At 39.0% G+C, this 17,922-nt stretch overlaps 1 protein-coding gene across 3 annotated transcripts; it reads left to right on the top strand.

The window, feature by feature from the left end:
* Positions 1–1,195: 1,195 nt before the first annotated feature.
* Positions 1,196–17,023, top strand: LOC115673805 (G-type lectin S-receptor-like serine/threonine-protein kinase RKS1). 3 transcript variants are annotated; one of them, XM_056315739.1, is made up of 7 exons: positions 1,196–2,528; positions 2,656–2,781; positions 2,941–3,083; positions 15,645–15,855; positions 15,969–16,206; positions 16,314–16,464; positions 16,573–17,023. In XM_056315739.1, the coding sequence occupies exons 1-7, from the start codon at positions 1,265–1,267 to the stop codon at positions 16,870–16,872; spliced, it is 2,433 nt and encodes an 810-aa protein (XP_056171714.1). In that variant the 5' UTR covers positions 1,196–1,264; the 3' UTR covers positions 16,873–17,023. The 3 variants fall into 3 exon arrangements, with proteins under 3 accessions (XP_056171714.1, XP_030451920.2, XP_030451917.1); XM_030596057.2 differs by lacking the exons at positions 1,196–2,528; positions 2,656–2,781; positions 2,941–3,083 and adding exons at positions 13,311–14,856; positions 14,984–15,109; positions 15,317–15,459; XM_030596060.2 differs by lacking the exons at positions 1,196–2,528; positions 2,656–2,781; positions 2,941–3,083; positions 16,314–16,464; positions 16,573–17,023 and adding exons at positions 13,310–14,856; positions 14,984–15,109; positions 15,317–15,459 and having other exon boundaries at positions 15,969–16,207.
* Positions 17,024–17,922: the final 899 nt, after the last annotated feature.

Below are 17,922 nucleotides of genomic sequence, written 5' to 3'. Positions count from 1 at the left end.
CAAACTGTCACTTGTGACAAATTTACCCTAAACTTTTTTTGTGACACGAAAAATCCCAAACTATATTACTTGTGACAAATTTATTCTGAACTTTTTTTTGTGACACGAAAAACTCTAAACTATGCTACTTGTAACACATTTACCCCACAATACTTTAGCCTATGGGCATTTCGTTTTTTCCTTTTTCTATTTTTTTTCGGTTTTTTTTTTCTTTTCTTTTCTTTTCCCTCCACCGGCCATGGCGGAGGGAAGCCAGCGAGGGCGGCCCTCCCCGGCGCTGGGTGGGGCGAGGGCCGCCCTCGCCGACGCTGGGTGGGGCGAGGGCCGCCCTCGCCGGCGTCAGGTGGGGCGAGGGCAGCCCTCGCTTGAGTCGAGGGAGGGTTACCCTCCCCCGCCCAGCCGAGGGTGACCCTCGCCCGATGTCGGCGAGGGCTGCCCACCCTCGCCAGCGTCAGGCGAGAGTCACCCTAGCCCGACTCAGGCGAGGGCTGCCCTCGCCTGATGTCGGCGAGGGTCGCTCTCTTCAGATTCGACGAGGGCAGCCCTCGCCCAACCCCAGCACCGGCGAGGGCCGCCCTCGCCGGCTTCCCTCAGCCATGGCCGGCAGAGGGAAGAGAGAAGAAAAGAAAAAAAAAGGAAAAAAAAATAGAAAAAGGAAAATAACGAAAATGCCCATAGGCCAAAGTATTATAGGGTAAATGTGTCACAAGTGGCATAGTTTGGAGTTTTTCGTGTTACAAAAAAAAGTTCAGGGTAAATTTGTCACAAGTGGCATAATTTGAGGTTTTTCATGTCACAAAAAAAGTTCAAGATAAATTTGTCACAAGTGATATAGTTTAGGGTTTTTTGTGGTATTTTCCCTAAAAAAAATTAAACGACTTAACTTTTTCAGGAAAGGTAGATTCAACGAGATACGAAATAGGCTAAATCACTTGGTTATTTATCAATTGCTTTTTTTTTTTAACTCCAAACATCGAATGTGAGTTTCTCCTTCCTTTCACTCTTCTCCCATGAACTTGACAATTCCCTCCCGGGCGTGGCGGGTCAAAGAAGCTATGTCAATGTTACCTTACGATAATTACAAGTTTTACTGGAGTGAACAAATATTCCAGGAGGTCAACATTTTAATGCGTCAAATAGTTTCTTTTTCCCAATTTGCTTCTCTTATATAAGGGGAAGACCCATTAGAAGAGAGGGCAAGAAATAGCGAAATCCCTATCCAGTGCTGCATTTTGATTCATGCTATTGTCTACTTCTCATATTCATGAATTGGCCTAGCAATCTTCTCAACTTAATTATATCATCAGTTCTTTACAGAGTGTGCATTTCCACCGACCTGATTACAAGAGAGAGTTCTATCGGAGATGGTGATGTGTTAATCTCCAGTGGTGGAGATTTTGCTCTTGGCTTCTTTAGCCCTGGCAATTCTAGCCATAGTTACTTGGGGATTTGGTACAATAAAATTCCAGGAAAAACAGTCGTGTGGGTCGCCAACCGAGACAACCCCGTCAAAGATACTTCAGGACGTCTTGGTATCGACAATCTGAGGAATCTCATACTCTACGACACAAAGAGAAGAATCTCTGTTTGGGGCAGCAATCTTTCGTTATCGTCGGTGGCAAGTGACTGCGTAGCTCAACTTTGGGATTCGGGTAATCTTGTTCTGTTTCAGGATAGCAAGAAAAGTTCAGTCCTTTGGCAGAGTTTCGACCATCCGACTGATACTTGTCTCCCCTCCATGAAACTCGGGCTCAACCGCACCAGTGGCCTAAATAGAATCCTTAAATCTGGGAAGTCTCAGGATGACCCCGGAACAGGAACTGTTTATTACATGATCAACCCCAGTGGTTTCCCGCACTTAACCTTGTACAAGAATCAGATTCCGTTGTGGCAACCGAGCCCCTATATTGGAGTCCGATGGAATTGGATCTCATTGTTCAACTTAAGCTTCACAATTGATGCTGATGAGATCGTCCTGGCGTCAAATGTTTTTAACTCGTCGATCTTTGTGAGGGTAGTAATTCAAGAGTCCGGGAGTAAGCAACTGTCCATGTGGGTCGAAAATAAGAGCGAGTGGGTCAATTATTTCACCAAACCAGAGGACCCATGTGACTTCTACGGGCATTGTGGTGTCAATGGAAACTGTCATTCTGATAGCGCGGACCAAAATGAGTGCAAGTGCCTACCCGGGTTTACCCCTAAGTCCCCAAACAATTGGAGCTTGAGAGACGGTTCAGGTGGGTGCATAAGGAAGAATCAAATGTCAGTTTGTCGGAACGGTGAAGGGTTCGTAAAAGTAGCTGACGTAAAAGTGCCAGACACTTCAGTCGCATCTTTCGACATGAATATGACTTTGAGGGAGTGCAAAAGTGAATGCCTGAGGAATTGTTCATGCACGGCCTATGCAGATGCAGGTTTTACGAGAGGAGGAAGTGGATGCTTGATGTGGTACGGAAACTTGATGGATACAAGAGTGATCTCAGGTGGAGGACGAGACTTATATGTGCGTGTGGATGCACTTGTATTAGGTAATCCTAAAAAAAGGAAAATCGGTAGGAGATTCGAATTTGCTTAAATTTTTATCACTACTATGTTGTGGTTGCAGGTGCACCGTCAGTCTTATTTGATAGATAAACTAAGAGTTTCTCCTCTCAGCTGAGTTTCAGAAGAAAGGATTTCTTTCGAGGAGAAAGGTGTTGGCAACCTTGATAGTGTTAGTTTCTGCTGCAGCAATAATCTTTCTTGCGGTGTCTATTGTACTCGTGAAAAAGAAAAGAAAAGGTAAGAATTATCTTCATGTTTATTGGACTGTCTACGCTACAGTCCTTTTTCTGCTTTTAGCAACTCGAGGAATTGGGTCTTGTGAAGCCACAGATGCTTGTCCCGACAAATGACAATCAGTGCTCCCTCATACTGATTTGTACTTCTTTTGTGTGATAGGCTCTGAGGTTGGAAAGGAGCTAGATGGAACAACAAAAGATCAAGAATTACCTCTCTTCGATATCACCACAATTAAAGCTGCCACAGATGATTTCGCCTCAACGAACAAGCTTGGACAAGGAGGATTCGGTCCAGTCTACAAGGTACTATTCCATGTCCTAACACTAAAATCCTTTGATCTCCCTTTCTGCTTTAGTCTCCGTTGTTCAAGATGTTTGATGTATAAGTATGAGGTCAACAATTAGGTTTCCTTAAGGAAGCCTGAACTAAGAAACAAGGTAACAAAGTAGTTTTCATAGATATGTCTTAAGGCGAGACGATATTTCAGGGGCGCTTGGCCAGTGGACAAGAAGTAGCTGTGAAGAGGTTATCGAAGAGTTCAAGACAAGGGAGTCAAGAATTCAAGAACGAAGTCATGGTTATAGCCAAACTCCAACACAGGAATCTCGTGAGGCTTTTGGGCTGTTGCATCAGTCAAGACGAGAGGATGCTAATCTACGAGTACTCGCCTAACAAAAGTTTGGATTGCTTCATTTTCGATATGGCCTCACCTTCTTTTTCTTTTTTGTGTTAATTTAATCACTAAAACGCTTTGCCATTGGTATCGATTTCATGATATAACGAGCGGCGAATTCTTTTTTCCAACTTGGCGTCACAGATGAAGTAAAAAGGATAACCCTTGATTGGAACCAACGTTTCAAAATTATTCTTGGAATTGCCCGAGGAGTTTTATATCTTCACCAAGATTCAAGACTTAAAATCATACATCGAGATCTCAAAGCGAGCAATATCCTTCTCGATGCTGCAATGAATCCAAAAATTTCCGATTTTGGGATGGCTAAAATGTTTGGAGAAGACCAAATCCAAGCAAATACCAACAGGGTGGTTGGAACATAGTAAGTTATTCCACACTGTCTAATCAAGTCAATTAATGCACTAAGGGAAGAGATACAAATTGACTATATGTCCTGAGATATTAATGTCGTCCAATTTTGTGTAGTGGTTACATGTCTCCAGAATACGCAATGCAAGGACTATACTCAATCAAATCCGATGTTTTCAGCTTCGGTGTCATATTACTAGAAATAGTTAGTGGCAAGAGGAACACCGATTTCAACAATGACAGTTCATATCTCAATCTAATAGCAAAGGTAAGAACATAGAATGAAAAATTCCCTCACCCCGATTTACCTTCAACTGCTTCTTGAAATCAGATTTCATTGCTTAATCTCTAAAAGTTGTTACCTTCAACTTTTGTAGGTTTGGAACTTATGGAAAGAAGGAAAATCGTTAGACATAGTTGATTCATTGATGGCCCAACCCTGCAACTCTAGTCAGGTTTCGAGAAGCATCCAAATCGGCCTATTGTGCGTACAAGAATGCGCAGTAGACCGGCCAAGCATGATGGACATTGTCTTAATGTTGGGTAACGAGGTAGCTCTTGCGTCTCCTAATAAGCCTGCATTCATTTTGAACAGTAGCGGCAACATTCTCTACCTTCCACAGATAGCAAGAGCATCTGCAAATGAGGTAACCATAACCGAGCTCAATGGTCGATAATTGGACTCGATGTGACCATTGTTTCATCTTCCTATGTTTCAAATCAGATAAAGCACTACCCACCCATCGGTGGCCGCGTTGGTTTGCGCTCAGTTCCTTTCACGAGAGGTCCTGAGCTCAAAACTCGCCCATCGGTGATTTAAGTGGGGGGTCGTGGCGGTGGGATGCTGCGCTAGCCCCCCTCGAGGACTAGTTGGGCATCACCGCTGGTTTGAGCCCTAGCTCGCCGGCCGCGCGGACACCTCGATTATCAAAAAAAAAAAAAATCAGATAAAGCATTCCCATGTAGCCAAAAAAAATAATACTAGGAGTGCTCCAGAAGCTACCACGTCAGTATTGTAACTTCTGCTAAAATGGAGTTCAACTATCTAAATGCAGAATTCTAGGGAAGAAAGAGCGATCAACAACTTGTATCAAAATATTAGACATTTGTAATAAGAGATGCAGGACGATTCTGTTGCTCTGTGCCCAAAATAACGAACTGTCCGTGCCTAGTTAAACTCATTATCATTAACTTATTTTTATCTTGATTGCACAAAAAATCCCAAATTTAGCTTCTAACTTGACAGATTCCAAAGCACGTGACATTACATGAATTAATGCTCACCTTCTGTAATAGTAAAACAGCAAGCACAGTTCTTTTCCCTCCAACAAAAGTTTCAATTTGACTTAGAATCTTCTTTTATTCATCTAATTATTGGAAATCCAGCGTACGATTTTTGAATATCATCAATTAGGGAAACGACATGCTGACTATTTTAGTCCTTTGCCTCGTGCGACTCAAGGTGCTTGAAGATTTCATTATGCAGACATTGGAACAATGATTCTGGGCCAAATTGGGACAAATAATATTTTTATGGAGTTGAGTAAGGCAACTCGGCATATATATGAGGGTAATGTGTAATCTCCGTAACGAGAGATGATGATGACTATTCACAAAATTTAATTTTATTAAATGTTATCGAATCATGTGAACATAAGTCAGAACACCAATTAGTTAACTTTAGATTAGTATGTCAGTGATGTACATGTAAGCTTACCAATTAGAAACAAGACTTTGGTGAATCCCATGGAACTTGGTTTAATGGTCTAAGGAATGGCCTCTCGATGTGTGGTTTAGGTGTACGATACAAATTCAATTTCTGGTGTATCAAAGAAATGCAAATACTTTTTCGTATATATTTAAGCTATTTACCTATACTAAATTGAATCCCAATCTTCAGAGTTAATGGATCCATGTGGAAACCCACATAGGACCCATAAGATTGGATGGTCGAGATTTAATCTAGCATATATGTTGCACTCATTGGATACTTGCTCATCACGTACATAACCGATGCGGCATAACGAATCAATGATCATGTTCGTGTTACACGATTCTCACCGACTTTGCAATTAAATTTTCAATAATCATGCCTTTTATTGTTTAATCTTTTTACTTGTCATTGTCACATTATTAATAGAACTTTTTCTTGTTGGATGTTCCGGTAGGATCAAAGTCTCATATGGAATTTGGGATAAATGTGGTATATGTATATGAGTTTGAAATTTTTTATCACATGAACATTTATTTGGAGTAAACGTAGCATAGATGTACTTATTTGAGATTTTTTGTGATCCGAAAATTAGTTTTGATTAAATATGGCACGGATGTATCAGTTTGGGATTTTTGGTGTTATTAAACCTAACTTAGAAACAGGGTCAAGAGCTTTCAAATACATGTGATTATGTGAGAGTGAAGACAAACTTCATGATTAACCAATTTAAATATAATACGTTTGGGTTTGAATTGGGCTCCATTGGCGCATTCTTAATGACAACCGAACCAGAAGCCCAAGCCCTATTACTTGCTTGATTGGAATGTCTTCTATTTTTTCCCCCTTTTGCTAATTTGGGTGTTCCAATCGCATTCGTTTTAATAAATGGTGTGAATTTTATTTTGACTTGAATTTTCTATTTTGAAAATTCAACTGATAGAATTTTATTTTCATAAGGAGGAATTCTATTTGACTTGAATTTTATTTCATTTGAGTGCCCAAAACTTTTAAGTAGTATTTAGAGGATAATTCATCCCATTATTGTTATTTTAAGAAGTAATATTTTATTCCATGGCTTTTTTCGCTTCTTTGATGGAAAAAAGAAAGGAAAAAAAATGAGCGATTACCTAAATGAAGACAGGGATACACCATTGAAGCTCGCCATAGAGCCGGCGAGGATTTACGAAAGAAATGACTGAGACAAGGGTTGCAGAGGAGGTGAGGAGATCAGGAGCTTCATGAGGAAGAAGGCATTGAAGTGCAGGCAACGTTGTTCCACAAGCGAGGTTACCGTTCACAAGAGGAGTTGATGGCGGAGGAGAGAGGCGCTAAACCTAGATCCGGGTTTAAGGATGGAGACAAACGGTAGAGGAAAACTAGAAAAAAGAAAAGAAAAGAGTGAAAAAATTCAGAAATTTAAAAAAAAATTGCAAAATCATCAACATCAATACCGGTCGTGTCACATAGGATGACCAGCAGCCGATGTAGACAGACCGCTATATCAGCAATTTCCGATCAAAATTGACCGGAAAAATTATATTAGAAAATCGACAAAAAAGTTAATACTAAATTGGCTAATTTGAAAAGTGTAAGACCAAATTGGTCGCCGTACAATAGGTTTAAGACATTTTCAACAATTTTCCCTCTAAAACATGTGACATATTTCAATTCATTGTTTGATCTTTTCACATATGTATAGTCGTCTTCTGATCTCAACAATGCACCTTCACACTTTGAGGAGATATGAATTTTGTCCACTCTTTGCTGTCAACCATTAGTTTGAAAAGTAAATAAATATAATAAACACATAGCGATTACAGCGGACAAAATTGCGGACATTGAATATCACTTATTTGTTGTGTCAATGACTATACTTGAGCTGAACAGAAACTTTTCTAAGGTTTAGTATCTTGTTTTGACTCTTACTAACCACAAAGTCATTCTCTTTAACTGCCTCTAAAGATTTCATAGCTACCTCCGTGTTCAGAATCTCATCTACTGGAATTATCCTCAAAAGAGGCAAAATTTGTCTGATTTTGGGAAGGTACTGGTCTTAGACGGATTCTCATTGCTAATATACGCATTCTTGAGCCTGAAACACGTTAAAGAAAAACAACATGCATTGTCTCAGCAGTTGGGTGCTACTTCGACTGCCTACCCGGTGCGAGTTCAAAGGCCTCCCAGGCAATGCCCCAATCTCACTGGGGTTATAGACGGCATGGATTCCCCTCACAATTATAAAGAAATATGGGTTCACGAATCACTCGTAAAATGATGTGGCATAACTTGTTTTGAGTATTGAAATATCTTCCTCCTTTTTAATAAGCGACTATTTAGGGAAAAGTGTCAAAAAAGTCCTAGACCTTTTGTATTGGTGATAATTTAGTCCTAAACCTTTTTTTTTGTGCCGATTCAGTCCTAAGCCTTTTGTATTTGTGCTAATTTAGTCCTTTGACACCTAAATAGCTATTAGCCGGAAGGACCGAATTGACATTAATGCAAAAGGTTTAGGATTGAATTGGCACAAATGCAAAAGGTTTAGGACTAAATTGGCACAAATGTAAAATATTTAAGACTGAATTGGCACAAAAAAAAAGGCTTAGGACTGAATTGGCACCAATGCGAAAGGTTTAAGATTGAATTGGCACAATGCAAAAGGTTTCAGATTGAATTGGCACAAAAAAAATATTTAGGACTGAATTGGCTCCAATGTAAAAGGTTTAGGACCGAATTGACACCAAAAAAAGATTTATGACTAAATTGGTACAAATGTAAAAAGTTTAGAACGTTTTTGACACTTTTCTCCAACTCTTTGTCACACACATACTTTCTGAATCAATTTTATAAATCAATCGGTCATCAACTAATTATAACTTCTGGCAAAAACATACATATATTTATGTTTAGGTTAAATACCGGCTGTCTTTTTCATGCAACCAGTTTCCTATTGTTTCACCACCTTTTTACAGGGGCAATTTTTGGCAATTATATAATTAGGGGGTTATTCTAAGGCCTAATTTCAAAATGTAGGATGGAGATTGTTAGAAGTGACATATGTGTCAAGATAGTGGAGCATTTCCTCAAGCGTGTTGGGTCAATACCCCTTTTTGACTCGTGCCAATTACTCCAATATTGTCTGCGATTGATCCACACGGTGGAAGACTTAGTCGTTCACAATTGAAAGGGCTTCTAGGGTCCATGGGGCGTGGGCGAGAAAAGGGAACCGATCTTCGCCATCAAGTTTTTGAACTATTTAATACCACCCAAAGTCTCAAACTCATACATTCGTGTCACGTTTATTTCGAATTAATTCTTGTATTGCAAAAACTCCTGAACTGGTATAACAGTACCACATTTATCCAAAATTAATTTTTATTTTACAAAAATTCTCAAACTGGTACATTCATACTACATTTACTCCAAACTAATACACATATACCTTATTGACCCCCCCCCCCCCCCCCCCAAAAAATCCTAAGTTTACCACAATTTGATGGTAAATGTGGCACGGGTATATGACACGTATACCCATTTGTGATTTTTTATGATACAAAAATTAGTTTAGGGTAAATATGGCATAAGTACATAAATTTGAGGTTTTCAGTGGTATTAGACCTTTTTGAATTTGTGGTAATTTGTTTGAAATCATCTAGTCATATTTATAGGCAGCAATTTAACTTTATAGATCGTAATTGGCTTGTAACAGTAGTAACTTGTTTGCACTTATAGCTAGTAATTTACCTTTATGGACGGTAATTTAGAATTCGAAACATGAAAATGCTAACACATAGTAATTAACCAATAGAATTGTAACATGCCTCAAATTTCCGTAAGTTATGATACCTATACTTGGTAATTTTCCTCAATAATTGTAATTTTTAAGTAAGTCAGTGTAATTGACAAGTTAATAATTATCTTTCACATGCAATCATTACTTTAAAGTCTCGTAAGGTTAAATATCCTAGCATTTGTAACTTTCTATGGAAAATTGTAAACAAATTCTTACCAAGATAATTACAAGTTCCAACTAATACGAATGTTAGCCTAAATCTATGGTAGATATGTTTTTTTGATCTTAGTAACTTATCTCAATAATTATAACATTCTTTTGCATTTTGTAATTGTTTTCATATGTCGTAATTTTTCTTAATCAATAGCGACACTGACAATCTTACAATCAATAATTTTCATTAATCATCCTTAAGTATCTATCTTTACAAAATCATCCAACAGTCGAAATTTATTCTTTCTTAAACTAGCTACTCATATTGTGCTACACGGGACCTAAGAATTTCCTATGATGTTTGATGGATTTTTAATTGGAATGGCCACTCATTTATCCTCCATGAGTGTACCCATGGACTAGAGGGGCTATATGTTGGAATTTTGAAAGCTGACAATGGACAGGTTTGTCAAAGTTAAAAGTATGAGACGACAGCACGATGCAATAACCGTCAAACATCCTATTGGATGGAGTCCCTCGAGAACATTTTCGTTCACAGCAACTATTTCTTTTTTGTCTTTACAACGAGAAACTTCTGTGAACTACCCGAGTAATCAAATCAATCGAATAAGATGTAAATCATGATGTAGTTAGCAAGAATTGTTTAAGGGGGATGAATAGGTGATCTAAGACTTTTTGATCAATTTTTTAAAGTGGAAACAAATGATCAATCTTAAAGTCTGATAAACAATCAGATTCTAATAAGACTTTGTAACAAATGTGCTAGTGTGCAGTATAAAGGATAGAATAAGAGTTTAGGGATAGAAAAATTGTACACAGAAGATTATAGTGGTTTGACTTAGATCAAGCCTACGTCCAGTCTCCCATACTGACAGCCTACTGGCTGTATTCCACTATATGATAAAAAAGGATTACAAGTTCTGAGCGATATCACTCTGTGAATAATAGAATTTTCTATCTCACACAATCACTCTTACAAAATGTCCCTTAAGATCTTAATGTTTGGCTTAGGAAAGACAAGTAGTAGAATCGAAGTATGCTCAGACTCTGTACTTGTTGATTCTTGATTTCGTTCTCTACTTTCTGCTCCTCGTTAATCTTCTTTTATACTCCTCCACTTCCAAACACTTTGAATAATCAAACACAAAGGCAAAAACACTTTGAAATTCAAGGGAAAATAGTGCAAGAGCATACATTACACCAATAGAATAATTACTAAATTTCTTTATTGTAAATTAGGGCTATTATTATGAGTTATCTACTTTCTCCCTCTAAATTAATCTTAACATTTTCCAATATATGAAAAAACAATGCATTATTGTAAGAAAACCCACTAGGCACACAATCCAATGATAACTAAATTGAGTGGGGGAGGCAAACTAAAAATATGAGAGATCAGAGTTAGAGTAGGAGAGACAAAAATAATACACTATTGTGAACTGAAAAAGAAAAAGAGGTGATCACTTTACTCCTCCCAAAATAGATTAGTAGGCGTAACAAATCAATAACGAATATCGGCCCCCAATTAATATCCTAAAAATCGCGGGAATAAGAGATGATAAATTACGGTTCTCAAGCAAAACTCCTTGCATGGGAACAAATCAGTGTTGTTAGAGATAATTAGGATATCTTATTTGATTTTCCACATCTCTTTTAATTATGCATATATCTCTCTTGATTATGCATATCTCCGATTAATTATAATCAATATTATATTTATATTGTCATCCAATAAAACCTATTGCTCATGCACTCTACATTATAGCACACAAAAATATACAAATATCACACAATTCTCCCTTCCGCATATTTCTTAACTAGTGAAGTGTTCCCGTGCCCCGACTTTTTTGTCTTCTACCAGAGAAGGTATGGTTAGAGATAACTCCCGATCCACTAAAGTGAAGAAAATAAGAAGACGAGTGGAAATAAGATGATGAAGGAATGTGGCGTTTGTTCGCTAATTGAACATAAAATCAGGGCGTTGATTATCCAACTTATAGGCGTTGCTCCTTTGAAGTTTCACCTAGAGAAGTCTAAAGGACACAACTTGTTGAGAAAAGCAATGACAAGAACAAGCGGACCATATTTGGAACATGAACCAACCCATTACCCAAAATCATCTTTAATTGTCATTATTTATTGTCGAAATCAAATTACACAACACCCTTATTCTTCCTCATCTCCAATGAACATCATTGATGTACATATATTTATATTTGTATTTACATTATACTGATACTCAAGAAATAGCTTCTGTATTAAAAGATTTCACAATTTATTTATATTATTAGTCAACATATATAGTTAATTAGCAATGACTTCTTTCCATATTACATCAAGCAATTTTAAATTATTCTTTTGTAAAATCAATGTTAGATAAGTGGAATAACATTTAAGCTTTTTGTTTATCTAATTGGGGTAAAAGGTGATGGTCTCTAAATAATGCAAAGAGAAGTGGGAGGAAATGGAGCTTTGTGATGACTTGACTCGACCAAAAACCTTTATTCTATCCAACTTTCGTATCACTTGTCTGATTGCCTAGCTTCACGCGGTTGGGCAACCAGCACATTTTTTCTCCAAAACCTCCCAAATTGGAATCTTCTATTACTCTTTATATGCGAACTGAAGAATTTCCCCAGCTGGCGGGTCAATGAAGCCATGTGAAGCGCTACTTTGGACTCTTCACCCACTTGTTAGTTGGGACGAGTTATCTGGAGTTCAAAGCATAAGGACCAAAGAAAATGACATTGGACAAAGTCATTTGCTGTTGCTGAAAATCCGGGATGAAGTAGATAATCATCTAGTTCTGTCGGTGCAGGGCATTATGTTCGTCAAGAAATTCGCAATCACTGAGTGTTTATCGACTTTAGATCTATGCTTTACCTGGAAGACCTGCAGTTGCAAAGCTAATCACAAGTCTGGAGTCATCTTATGTCAACTATGTCTGCTCGCAGATAAATCCATGAAGTGTCCTGAACAGGCAAGACAAAAACCTAGAAAAAGACTATAATCAGCAAAAAGACGTCCACATTTGAGCTGGGGCTACACCGCAAAATATCCTTCCAGAGAATCCACAAAGTATCATTTACATCAGGAACTTATGGAGTTTTGTTCTATGAAGGAAACACGTCCACGGACCTCATTCCCCACGTAAAAACTCATCCAAAAATTACGCTTGTTCAGTACAGTGAATCAATGAAAAAAGAACAACGCGCAAAGATGTAAACAGATTCGACAGAGGACAAAGACAAAGCATGGATAATGATGCTTACTATGGCTTCAGAAATTTTGGGCAGATTGATTTGGTATAGATTCAAAGCCGACAGGTCGGTGCTGAACAAATCATCCAGCATTGTCTTGTTTCATTGTATTATTGACCCCCGGGGCGGGTCAATTTAGCTTTGATGAGAAGTGCTCTGTTACAATCGTGTCCCACGCATGTTACGCGTGGAGCCCAAGACAAGCCATCAAGATTGACAATAATGAAAAGCATTCCTGTAGGTCAACACGAAAAACACCAGAGATAAAGTAAATTCTATAGGTGAAATCCTCATCTTATTCTGCAAATATTTCATCTTATTTTACTGCCCTCGCTCATGAGAATGCTTTTGATCTCTAAGAAAGTTTTGCTGTTGTTGTTGATCAGAGCCCAATACCTGGGGAGCCTCAACACAGTAAAAAAATATAACCCATTTAGTATCTAGTTAAACCTACCTTCACTGAAAAAGTAAAGTCATTCAATTATTGTCAATTGCTTCTTCTGTAATGCAGACATCAAATGTAAGTTTCTTTCTTTCACTCTTCACCCGTGAACTTAAAAATTCCCTCCCTGGCGTGGCGGGAAAAAGAAGCAATGTAAGAGCCACCTTACAATAATTACGAGATTGACTGCAGTGAAAAAATATTCCAGGAGGTCAACACTTCGATGCATCAAATAGTTTCTTCTTCCCAATTTGCTTCTCTTACAAAAGTGAACATCCATTAGAAGATGGGCAAGAAAAAGCAGCCAGAAATAGCAAAATCCCCATTTAGTACTGCAGTTTGCCATATGCTATTGTCTACTTTTCATACTCATGAATTGGCCTAGCAATCTTCTCAATTTAATTATATCATCAGTTCTTTTTAGAGCGTGCATTTCCACTGACCTGATTACTAGAGAAAGCTCAATCAGAGATGGTGATGTGTTGATCTCCAGTGGGGGAGATTTTGCTCTTGGCTTCTTTAGCCCTGGCAATTCTGGCCATCGGTACTTAGGGATTTGGTACAATAAAATTCCAGGGAAAACGGTCGTGTGGGTCGCCAACCGGGACAACCCCATCAAAGATACTTCGGGACGTCTCGGTATCGACAATCTGGGGAATCTCATACTCTACGACACAAAGAGAAGAATCTCTGTTTGGAGCAGCAATCTTTCATCATCTTCGGTGGCGAGTAACTGCGTAGCTCAACTTTTGGATTCAGGTAATCTTGTTCTGTTTCAGGATGGCAAGAAAAGTTCAGTCCTTTGGCAGGGTTTCGACTATCCGACCGATACTTTGCTCCCCTCCATGAAACTTGGGCTCAACCGAACCAGTGGCCTAAATAGAATCCTTACATCTTGGAAGTCTAAGGATGACCCCGGAACGGGAACGACTTATTTCATGATCAACCCCAGTGGTTTCCCACACTTAACCTTGTACAAAAATCGGGTTCCATTGTGGCAACCGAGCCCCTATATTGGAGTCAGATTGAATATGATCCCTGCTGTAGGCCAGTACTCATGGTTTAACTTTAGCATCATAATTGATGCCGATGAGGTTGTCCTGGTGTCGACTGTTTTTAACTCGTCGATCTTTGTGAGGGGAGTGGTTCAAGAGTCCGGAATCGCGCAACTGTTTACGTGGGTCGAAAATAAAAGCGAATGGGTCACTTTTTTCACCAAACCAGAGGACCAGTGTGACTCCTATGGGCATTGTGGTGCCAATGGAAACTGTCATTCTGATAGCATGGACCAAATTGAGTGCAACTGCCTACCCGGGTTTACCCCTAAGTCCCCGAACGATTGGAGCATGAGAGACAGTTCAGGTGGGTGCATAAGGAAGAATCAAATATCGATTTGTCGGAACGGTGAAGGGTTCGTAAAAGTAGCTGACGTAAAAGTGCCAGACACTTCGGTCGCATCTTTCGACATGAATATGACTTTGAGGGAGTGCAAAAGTGAATGCCTGAGGAATTGTTCATGCACGGCCTATGCAGATGCAGATTTTACGAGAGGAGGAAGTGGATGCTTGATGTGGTACGGAGACTTGATGGATACAAGAGTGATCTCAGGTGGAGGGCGAGACTTATATGTGCGCGTGGATGCACTTGTATTAGGTAATCCTAAAAAAGGGAAAATCATTAAGAAATTCTAATTTGCTCAAATTTTTGTCACTAATATGTTGTGATTGCAGTCTCCCAGTCAGTATATATGATAGATTGACTAAACGTTTAATCCTCTCAGCTGAGTTTCAGAAGAAAGGATTTCTTTCGAGGAAAAAGGTGCTGGCAACCTTGGTAGGGTTAGTTTCTGCTGCAGCAATAATCTCTCTTGCGGTGTCTATTGTGCTCGTGAAAAAGAAAAGAAAAGGTAAAATTATCTGCATGTTTCTTGGACTGTCTACGCTGCGGTCCCCTATTTTGCTGCTTTTAAAACCAGATAGATACATGTATGGCACTAAAGTTCTGGCGCTTTTAGCAACTCGAGGATTTGGGTCTTTTGAAGCCACATATGCTTGTCACGACAATTTACAATTAGGTTCGACTCATACTGATTCCTAGTTATTTTGTGTGATAGGCTCTGAGATTGGAAAGGAGCTAGATGGAACAGCAAAAGATCAAGAATTACCTCTCTTCGATATCACCACAATTAAAGCTGCCACAGGCGATTTCGCCTCAACGAACAAGCTTGGACAAGGAGGATTCGGTCCAGTCTACAAGGTACTATACCATGTCCTAACACTAAAATCCTTTGATCTCCCTTTCTGCTCTAGTCTCAGTTGTTCAAGATGTTTGATGTAGAAATATGAGGTCAACAATTGGGTTTCCTTAAGAAAGCCACGACTAAGAAACAAGATAACAAAGTAGTTTTCATGGATATGTCTTAAGGCGAGACGATATTTCAGGGGCGCTTGGCCAGTGGACAGGAAGTAGCTGTAAAGAGGTTATCGAAGAGTTCAGGACAAGGGAGTCAAGAATTCAAGAATGAAGTAATGCTTATAGCCAAACTCCAACACAGAAATCTCGTGAAGCTTTTGGGCTGTTGCATCAGTCAAGACGAGAGGATGCTAATCTACGAGTATTTGCCTAACAAAAGTTTGGACTGCTTCATTTTCAGTATGGCCTCACCTTCTTTTTCCTTTTTGTGTACTCACTAAAGCGCCTTGCTATTGGCATCGATTTCATGATATAACGAGCGGTGAATTCTTTATTCCGGCTTTGGGTCACAGATGAAGCAAAAAGGACAAACCTTGGTTGGAACCAACGTTTCAAAATTATTCTTGGAATTGCCCGAGGAGTTTTATATCTTCACCAAGATTCAAGACTTAAAATCATACATCGAGATCTCAAAGCGAGCAATGTCCTCCTTGATGTTGCACTGCATCCAAAAATTTCCGATTTTGGGATGGCTAAAATGTTTGGAGAAGACCAGATCCAAGCAAGTACCAATAGGGTGGTTGGAACATAGTAAGTTATTCTATACTATCTAACCAAGTCATCCAAGCACTCAATAAGGGGAGAGATACATGTTGATTAGATGTCCTGAGATATTCATGTTGTCCAATTTTGTGTAGCGGTTACATGTCTCCAGAATACGCAATGCAAGGATTATACTCAATCAAATCCGATGTTTTCAGCTTCGGTGTCATATTACTGGAAATAATCAGTGGCAAGAGGAACACCGATTTCTACAATGATAGTGCATCTCTGAATCTAATAGCACATGTAAGGACTTAAAACAAAAATTCCTTCACCCTGATTTACCTTCGACTGCTTTTTGAAATCAGATATTAATGCTTCTCTGTAAGATTTTGTTACCTTCATCTTTTGTAGGTTTGGAACTTATGGAAAGAAGGAAAATCCTCAGACATAGTTGATTCATTGATGACCCAACCCTACAACTATCATCAGGTTTCGAGAAGCATCCAAATCGGCCTACTGTGCGTACAAGAACACGCAGCAGACCGGCCAACTATGATGGACATTGTCTTAATGTTGGGTAACGAGGCAGCTCTTGCGTCTCCTAATAAGCCGGCATTCATTTTGAACGGAAGCGGCAATGTTCTCAACCTTCCATCGACTGCAGGAGCATCTGCGAACGAGGTAACCATAACTGAGCTCAATGGCCGATGATTGGACTCGATGTGACCAACGTTTCATTATCCTATCTTTCGAATCAGATCAAGCATTCCCATGTAACAAAAAAATATTCTAGGAGTGCTCCTCAGACGCTAAGAAGCTGCCAGATCAGTTTTGTAACTTTTGCTAACATGGAGTTTAACTATTCTAGGCAACAAGAGGAATCAGCAACTTGTATCAATAGAGTAGACATTATTGATAGGAGATGCAGGTGATGAGAGTTTCAAATGACTGTCATAATTTGTTCGGAATTAGTGCTTGTTTGAACAATTAATCATACTGCTACTAGCTCACTGGATCGCAAGGGCAATTCTATCTTTCCGTGCCCGAAAAGACGAATTGTCTATACCTTGTAAAACTGATTATCGATAACCTATTTTTATCTACATTGGGCAAAAATCCCCAATTCTAGCTTCTGACTGGACAGATTCTGAAGCCCATAAACAGTACATGCATTAACGCTCACCTTCAGTAATAGTAGAATGGGAAGCACAGTTATTCATCTAATTGGAGATATTAAGAAAATAGCATACGACTTTTTGAATATCATAAATTAGGGAGATGATATACTGACAAAAATACTCCTTTGCCTCGTGCAAATCAAGGTGCTCAGATATTTCATCATGCAGACATTGGAACTTCAGATTCTGAGCGAAATTGGGACAAATAATAATTGTATGGGGTTGAGTAAGACAACACTATGAATATAAGGGTGTAACATGTAATTTCATTTAATTTAAATTAAATTTGATGCGGGTGTACCATTTTGGGATTTTTTGTGGTATTAACCCTAACTTAAAAGTAGGGCCAAGAGCTTCCTAATACATGTGATATTGTGGGAGTGACACAACACGCGAAAGAATTATTCAAGTCACGAACTTCAGGACTGACCAATTAAATGTAGTACGTTTGTGTTTGAATTGGGCTCCATTGGCTCATTCTCGATGAAAACTCAACAATAAGCCCAAGCCCTATTACTTGCTTGATTGGAATGTCTTCGCTTTTTCTCCCCCTTTTGCTAATTTGGGTGCTCCAATCGCATTC

Source organism: Syzygium oleosum, unplaced genomic scaffold (assembly GCF_021117445.2).
Source record: "Syzygium oleosum isolate NSW1041296 unplaced genomic scaffold, Sole_v2.1 Sole_v2.11, whole genome shotgun sequence".
NCBI classification, from domain to species: Eukaryota; Viridiplantae; Streptophyta; class Magnoliopsida; order Myrtales; family Myrtaceae; genus Syzygium; species Syzygium oleosum.
The sequence above is the reverse complement of the archived record's forward strand: the minus strand, read 5'-3'. Positions and strand labels throughout refer to the sequence as shown.

Coding starts and splice junctions, on each gene's coding strand:
- LOC115673805 (XM_030596057.2), top strand. CDS start 13,575: ATGAATTGGCCTAGCAATCTTCTCAATTTAATTATATCATCAGTTCTT. Junction 15,110..15,316: donor CGTGAAAAAGAAAAGAAAAG/GTAAAATTATCT, acceptor TTTGTGTGATAG/GCTCTGAGATTGGAAAGGAG. Junction 15,460..15,644: donor GATTCGGTCCAGTCTACAAG/GTACTATACCAT, acceptor ACGATATTTCAG/GGGCGCTTGGCCAGTGGACA.